The 8038-nt window shown below is 54.5% G+C and overlaps 1 protein-coding gene across 1 annotated transcript in view; it reads right to left on the bottom strand.

The window, feature by feature from the left end:
* Positions 1 to 8038, bottom strand: part of FERMT3 (FERM domain containing kindlin 3) — a 19482-nt gene that overhangs the window by 3519 nt on the left and 7925 nt on the right. The window contains exons 5-12 of the mRNA XM_027772383.1: positions 7316 to 7484; positions 7053 to 7155; positions 1620 to 1727; positions 1325 to 1459; positions 1197 to 1246; positions 967 to 1091; positions 658 to 764; positions 220 to 441 (exon numbers count right to left, since the gene is read on the bottom strand). Of these exons, the coding sequence (XP_027628184.1) occupies positions 220 to 441; positions 658 to 764; positions 967 to 1091; positions 1197 to 1246; positions 1325 to 1459; positions 1620 to 1727; positions 7053 to 7155; positions 7316 to 7484 (1019 nt within the window). The remainder of the gene's footprint in view (positions 1 to 219; positions 442 to 657; positions 765 to 966; positions 1092 to 1196; positions 1247 to 1324; positions 1460 to 1619; positions 1728 to 7052; positions 7156 to 7315; positions 7485 to 8038) is intronic.

Raw genomic sequence — 8038 nt, 5'->3', positions numbered from 1 at the left:
GCGGGGCCGGGGAAGGGGCCGTGTCCCGGGGTGCCTGCCACAGCGTGGCCTCTTACCACTCGGAAAGACATTGACTTGGATCCCTCCCCCAGGGGACCAGCCACATGGCACCAGGGATGCAGTGACAGGAGGAGCAAGCGAGCACACAGCTTTCCCCAGGAAGGCTCTGGAGGTCCAGGGTGACTGGTTATTCCCACCCCCACTCCCTCTGGCACCTGCTTGGCCCGGGGGGAGGGGGGGAGCCACAAGGCCATAGGGGTTGAGGCCCTCAGCAGAGGCGTCGGGGCCCTGGGGGTGGTTTCCCGAGCCCCCGCCGCCTGTCCGCTGCAGGCTGAGGAAGGCCAGGATGGCCTGCACCTCGCTGGCGTAGCTGCTGTCTGCCATGGTGCGGCCCTTAGAGGCCAGTCGGCAGCCGGCCATCCAGTGGGCATATTGCTGCTCCTGGGGACAGGGGTGCGGGTGCTGAGGGACTGCCGACCTCCCCACTCCAGCCTCAGCCCTGGCCCCGGCCCCAGTCCCGCCCAAACTCCTGTCCCTTTCTCTGTCCCTACTCCAGCCTCAGCCCTGGCCCTGCCCATGCCCACCCTAGCTCCTATCCCTTGCCCCTCCTCCAGCTTCAGCCTTGGCCCACCTGCCCCGCTCCTGGCCCTCACTCACATCCTGACACCGTAGGTAGAGCTCGCTCATGCCCTCAGGTGAGGGCACTAGGAGTTTGATGCAGAACTTCTGGCCAGAGACATTGACGTCCGGGACTACCTCACAGCCTGGAGGGAGAAGAGCTGGTGGGCCAGGGGCTCAGGGAGGGGGAAATGGCCTGAGAGGTCCTTGTGTGAATGCCGGCCCTGTGCAGCCGTGTCAGGGCAGAGGGTATTGTCCGTGGTCTCCAGGAGGAAACTGGGGCTGAGAGAGAGCATTCCCTGCCCAGCCCACAGGAGGGCCAGGTGGGGCCCCAGCCTGTTCACTCACCCTTGAGGTTGAGCTGCTGAATGGGGTCCCCTGGGGCTTCATCCTGGCTTTTATAGTAGGACAGGGTGGTGTCCTTGAACACCACCCAGTGCTGGCGATAGCCCTTCAGGGTCAGCTTCCGGGGCCTGAGAGTGAGATGTCAGGTTTGTGAAAGGCTCCGCCCTTCTGTCCTTCCTCCCTTCTCCAAATGGGCCATCCTGCAGGGCTAGCAGCTCTGGGCTCAGACTCACCGGAAGATTCGGAGATGGTCCTTGAGTTCTGGGATGGCGGTGAGGCTGTCCTGTGGGAGAAGAGGAGTCAGAGGGAGCGGGTTCCCTGTGCTCGGCTTTGACCAGCCCTACCCGGTGTTGATCCTCACCAGCACATCTGTGGGCGCGGATCCCTCCAGCTTCACCTGCAGGTCGCTCAGGGCTGCGTCCAGGTCATCCAGCCCCGGGTCAGGGCCAGCAGGCTCACCCACCTCCCCACTCTGGGACAGCTTGTTGACATGGTACTGGGGGGGGCACAGGGTGAGAGGGCTGAGTCTAGCAACCCACCTGCCAGCAGTGTCCCTAGGCTGGGCTTCCCCGGAGAGGGACTCCACTCTGGAAGGCCCCTCCTGCCCTGGGACTGGCCTCCACCCAGCGACCCTGGCTCCCATGCTGGCCTGGCACCTGCAGGGCTGCAAACACCATCATTTCCTCCTCGGTGCAGTCGATCTCTTCCAGCAGCAGGTCCCACCGAGCCTGCTCGTACAGCTGGGTCAGCCGCACTGGGTCTGTCTGGAACCATGGGAGGGAAGCTGGGTGGGTCCGATGCTACCTGCCCAGCCCTCCTCACCACGCAGGCTCCGTCAGTGACCTGGCACAGGCAGCAGACCCCAACTCCACCCTGCAGCGGCCAGCCTCTGCTGCCGTTGTCCCTCTAGACCTTTGCTTGGCTGTACAGATGCTTACTGCGGGGGGTGCAAGGGAGACCAAACCGACCAGTCATAAGGAAGGTGCCTCGAGACTGTGATAACAGCTATCGGGGGCGAGCCAGCGCATGGTACGTGCAGCAAGGCAGTGAAAGTGGCCGGACCCCACACAGCTGACCCTGAAGTTTGAGTCCTAGACTCTAGGGGCTTGAGAAATACCACGTGTGTGTGTGTGTGCATTGCCCAAAATCCCGAAAGGAGGGAGAGATGCAGGAGGAGGGACTGAAGCGTGACCATTCCCCATAGGGGGTACTCCTCCCTCTCCTGTCCATCTTCAGTAACTGCATGTGCCCTCTGACAAATTATAAAAAAAAAAAAAGAGGGTCAGCCACATAGCCTAGTGGTTAAGGAAACCAGATCCTACATGGCTGACCACAGTTCAAATCTCTGTTCAGCAGCTTGAAAGACACACTTGAGTTCTGGACCCAGGTTCTTGAGAAACACGCCTGGCGCATGTGTGTGCATGTCCCAAATCCGAACAGGATGGACTAGTGGGGCAGAAGGAATTGCGGTATGACCATGCCCCATTGGAAGTTCTTGTCTCCACTCTGCCTGGTGTCTGTCTCTGGCCAGTCCCTCCAGCCTCTGGCAATTAAAAACAAGTAGGGAGCAGCAAATGGCGTAATGTTTATGTTGCTGGACTCCCACATAGTTAACCGCAGACGTGGTGGCTTCATACTCAAGCCAGATGCATGTGCATGCATACCCCAAATCCCAAGGGGAGCATGGAGGAGAAGGAACTGTAGCATGGCCATCTCCCCGGGGGGATGGGTGATTTTTTTGCTTTCGGCCTCTCAGTCTCTCTCTGTTTCTCTGGTGAGTGCACGTGCCCTATAGCAAAAATCTCTAAAACATTTAAGTATCCAGGGAATAGCATCCCTGGGTAAGCTCGGTCATGTTAGTCAAGGGCACCAGGAGTCTGATATTGATAAGAGATAATGGAGGGGCCTGCAGGTGGAGTGGTGGTTAAGGGCGCTGGACTCCCACATGGCCGACCACGGTTCAAGTCCTGGATCTGGTGGCTTGCTTTCTCACTTTCTCAATCTCTCTCTCTTTCTCTGTCCCTCTTTAGTCAAATTAAAATATATAAAATAAAGTTAAATAATTCTTTTTTTTAAAAAAAAGAGATAATGGGGGAACCAGCAGTTAGCGTAATGGCTATGTCGCTGGACTCCCACGTAGTCGACCGCGGTTCGTGTCCCGGACCCGGTGGCTTAAAAGTCACGCCGGGCGCGTGTGCGTGTGTGCCCAAGATCCCGAGAGGAGAATGGAGGAGAAGGGATTGTGGCGTGGCCAACCCCCATGGGGGGTGATTTCTCGCTTTCTGTCTCTCTTTGTCTTTTTGGTGAGCGCACATGCCCTATAACAAGAATCTAAAAACAAACAAGCAAACAAACAAACAAACAAAAAACCAAGACCACGATGGTGTTTTTTTTTTTTTTTTCCCCAGAGATGTTAGCTATTTGTGCTCACTGGAGAGACAAAGAGACAGAGCAAAGTGAGAAATCATCCCCCAGGGGGATGGCCACGCTGCACTCCCTTCTCCTCTGTTCTGCTCTAGGGATTTTGGGCACATATGCACACGTGTCCTGTATAAGTTTCAAACCTTCAGGTCTAGGACTTAAATTGCAGCTGGCCATTTGGGAGTCCAGTGCCTTAACCACTATGTCATCTGCTCATTCCCAGGATGGTACTCTTAAAAGAAACAAATTATAGGGACTGGCAGGTGGTGTGCTGGTTAAGGTGCTAGACTCCCACATGGTCAACTGCAGTTCAAATCCTGGACCTGGAGGTTTGCTTTCTCTCTTCCTTTCTCTATCTCTCTGTTTCTCTCTGGTCAAATTAAAATACATTAGCAATAAATAGAGTTAAATAAATAAATCATTCTTTTTTTTTTTCCTTAGGAATATAGTTATAAACTTATTGTAATTAACACCATATGGCTTTGCCAAAGAGTGGTCTGTTGAATAGTGGAACTGAAAAGCCACAGAGAGCCCACATGTCCACGCTCAGCTGACTTGGAACCACGGTGGCCCTGCAGAATACCAGTGCACCCTCTTTGGCTGCAAAATATTTACAGTAAAGGCATTAAAAAAAAAAAAAAAAGACAACAAAGAACTACAACAGGTTTTTTGTCCCCAAGTGTGTGGGGGAAAGACGGGCTTTCCAATAAATGGGGCTGGGTCAACTGGATATCTACCTGTTTAAAAAAATGTGCTTGGACCCCATCTTATTCATACCAGTATTTTTAAAAAAGAATTATTGTATTCAACTTTATTTATTTATTTAAATTTGACCAGAGAAGGACAGAGTGAGAGCGAGCGTGAGAAAGAGAAAGAGAGAGAAAGCAAGAAAGCAAGCCGCTAGGTCCAGGACTTGAACCGCAGTCGGCCATGTTGGAGTCGAGCATGCTTAACCACCACGCCACATGCTGGCCCCTCATATCAATGTTTGTGTACTTCATATAAATAACAAATTTCAGATGGATTGTAGATCTAAATATGAAATAAGGTCTTTATGGGGCCAGCTTATAGCGTGGTGGTTACGGCAGCTGGATCCCACCTGGCTGACATTTGTGGTTCAAGTCTCAGACCCGGCAGCTTGAGAAAGCCTGGTCATGTGTGCCTGTGTGCCCAAAGTCCGGAAAGGAGTCAGAAACGGGGGAGAAGAGGTTGAGCCATGGCCATTCCCCATGGTGGGCCTTCTTACTTTCCTTTTTTCCCTTTTTTTAAAGGTATTTATTTGCCTTACGGTACATGCTCTCGCCAGAGAGACAGAGGGAGGGAAACCATTTCTCTGGCAACCACATCGCCCTATCACAAAAATCTCTCTCTCAAAAAAAAAAAAAAAAGTACAATAAAGAAAAAAATATAAATTGGGTAATATTAAAACTAACAACTGCATGGGACCAGCAGTTAGCGTAATGGCTATGTTGCTGGACTCCTATGTAGTTGACTGTAGTTCAAGTCCCGGACCCAGTGACTTAAACTCACGCCGGGCGCGTGTGCGTGGGTGCCCAAGATCCCGAGAGGAGAATGGAGGAGAAGGGATTGCAGCGTGGCCATCCCCCCGGGGGATGATTTCTCGCTTTCTGTCTCTCTGTCTCTCTCTGTCTTTCTGACAAGCGCATGTGCCTTATAGCAAAAACCTCTCTAAAAAAAAAAAAGCAAAAAAGAAGGCCTCAACTTTATAGTCATTAGGGAAATGTAAATTAAAATAACATGAAAAGCAGATCGGTGGTTGTCTGGAGTAAAAGGTAGGAGCGGAAGGACTGCAAATGGGTTTAGGTGAACTTTCTGGGGTGGTGACAATGTCCTAAATCTGGATTGTGGTGATGGCTGCATGTTTACTCAAAATACTCAAACTGAATGCTTATAATTAGTGATTTTTATGGTATGTGGGTTATACCTCAAAGCTGTTTAAACAAACAAAACTATATGCAACCTTGTTACACCCCCCATCAGAACGGCTGCTAAGAAATAGTAAGTGTTAGAGAAATGAGAGAACAACTGGAATCTGATCTAGGGTTGATAGGGTCTGGGGTGGCGTTCAGAAACCTCCGAGTATGCTGGGTATGCATGCGTCTATGGGCAAGGGCTGGCTGGGGGTGGACACCCCCATGGTGTCAAGACCCTGTTGGGGGTCCAGGGACAGGGGGTCCCTGTCTCTCTCTCTTTCTTTCTAGCTCATGTTAGAAAATAAATAAATAAACTTGAAAGGTATACTCAACCCAAAAGGAGGTGGGAAAAGAGGAAAAAGGGAACTACAATGTCCCCAGGAGGGGGAGGGACACAAGATGTGGAAGGAGCAGAGAAAAAGCCAGGGGGTGGCAGAGAGGGGGTGAGCAGGATGGAGAAGTGGTGCCTGGGACCAGAGCAGGCAGGGCTGTGGGCCACGGAAGGTGGGGGGGCCAGGGGCGGCCACAGCCATCTGACCAGGGGCCACGTGACTCAGTGTACATTTGTCAATACTCCTTCCAAGGTTGGGGACGCCAAGGGAGGGGAGAGGTTGTGAGATGGAGGCCCCTGGCCTGGTCCAGGGCACATGAAGACACAGAGAAGAATGGAGGATCTGAGGTTTTTGTTCCAAGGTGGATCAACAAGGCAGAATGAGGGGCTGGGCTGGAGAGAAACAGAAGGTCTGGAGAGGTCTAAGAGGGGCTTTCATTTCTGCTGTAAGGTTTTTGCCTTAGGACACAGGTACTCTCCTGCGGTGGGGGAGGGGTAGGAACAGTGAAAGGGAAGTGAGAAAACACCCCCTGGCGGGGCATGACCACACCACAGTCCCTTCTCCATTCTCTTGGGATTTGGGGGCATGTATGCACATGCCCAGCGTGAGTTTTAAGCCGCTGTGTTTGGGACTCAAACCACAGTCAAGTACATGGAAGTCCAACAACATAGCCATTACTAAGCTAGTTGCTGGGTCCAGGTTTTGAGCCACGGTCGATGAACCACTACGCCACCTGCTGGACCCTGTATTTTTTAATAGGCTCTCGCAACCACGCACTTGCAGGACAAGGAGAGAGAAGCCCAGGAGTGCCCACAGAAAGCTTGGAAAAGGCAGAATTCTGGGGATCAATGTTCTGTGACTATCTTGTTCAGGAGGAGTTTGCCGTGAAGGGAGGCAGAGAAGAGGGGTTACATGTGGAAGAGCAGCCCATGGGGTGCTGGGACGTTTCTGAGAAAGATGCATGGAGCCTACTGGGTGCTGATGGGACAGCAGGCAGGGAGCGAGCACTGGCCAGGGCAGACTGGGACTGGCTGCAGAGCCGCCTCCTCCCCTACCCCCAGTGCCTGTAGGCCCAAGTGCTGCTCCTCCAGAGGGGCCGGGGCCCCTGTCACCCGAGCCCCAGACTTCTCAGGGGCACCTGCCATGGTGCACACTGGTCTGTGGTCATTAGCTCCCTGGTAGCTCCCTGAGAAACGAGCACTGAGACTAATTTGTTTCCACTGCCCCGCCATCGGTACGAGCCCAGCACCATGTGTAGGATCAGTAAACACAGGCATGGCCAGACGGCTGCCGAGAAGCACAGATTTTGGTAAGCCGCTGACTTCCCAGAGCCCAGACGCCTGTTCCTAGGTCCCCACATCTCATGGGCCCCAGACCCCCAGTGCTCCCTGACCCAGCCCACCTTGGGATCCAGGTCGAAGAAGCTGTAGTATTTAAAGCGCAGCCAGAGCACGTCTCCAGCCTTGATGCCCTGCTGCATGAGACACCGTGACGAGTCCAGCCACCTGGATCACAGCAGAGCTGGGGTCAGGGCTGTGCTGGGAGAACCCTCATGGGAAAGGCCTGGAAACAGAAGGCTGGATTTGGGGGACGCCCTAGGTCAAAAGCTCAGGTACAAGGTGCTATGCCCCCCACCCCCGGGTGCAGCCCCAGTGGGTTGAGCACCTGCTGTGGAGCTGGGTCTTGTCCAACAGGGAGCTGGGCCGGGGCAGGCGCTGGAGCAGGAGGGGGTCAGGCGGTGGCTGGGGCCGGCTCAGCATGTGGTAGCAGGCCTCTGTCTGGGCACTGTCTGAGAAGTGGGCTGGCATCCCCCGAAACAACGCAGGTGCCATGCCTAGAGCACGGGTCAGAGGTTACCCAGGCCTGTCCCTGAGCTCCAGGTTTCGGCCCTGGCCCCAGCCCTGGCCCTGACCAGCCCCAGGCACGCCCAGCCAGGACGACCTTGCTCAAGTCATACACCTCTTCCTCTGGCTCCTTCTCCTTCCTCTTCTTCTCCTTCTTCTCAGGAGCCCGAAGCAGAGAGAGCTCCTCAGGATGCCGGATGCCTGAGGGGAGTTGGGGTCTCAGTGGGGACCAGGGCCTGCCCCAAGACCTCCCGATCCACCCACGTGCACCCTGCAGGCAAGAAGAGATGAACAAGGTGACAGTAGCAGGCCAGGAAAGTGTGGGACATACCCGAGGAACCCTTGCAGGCTGGTACGTGGGGCCAGCCTGAACAACTCACTGAGGAGGCGGCAGATGGCAGCCACGGCCTGGAAGAGGGGCTTCGAGAAGCTGGCGCGGAGGCGCAGGGCACGGCGGTTGGGCAACCGCAGGATGACCGGCCGGTGCTGTGGCCCAAAGAAGAGGCGGGCGTCGGCCAGGATTCCGTACTTGTCCAAAGTCCAG

This window comes from Tupaia chinensis, unplaced genomic scaffold (assembly GCF_000334495.1).
Source record: "Tupaia chinensis unplaced genomic scaffold, TupChi_1.0 Scaffold000273_1, whole genome shotgun sequence".
Classification (NCBI taxonomy): domain Eukaryota; kingdom Metazoa; phylum Chordata; class Mammalia; order Scandentia; family Tupaiidae; genus Tupaia; species Tupaia belangeri.
Note: the sequence above shows the minus strand (reverse complement) of the source record. Positions and strands in the feature narration are given on the sequence as shown.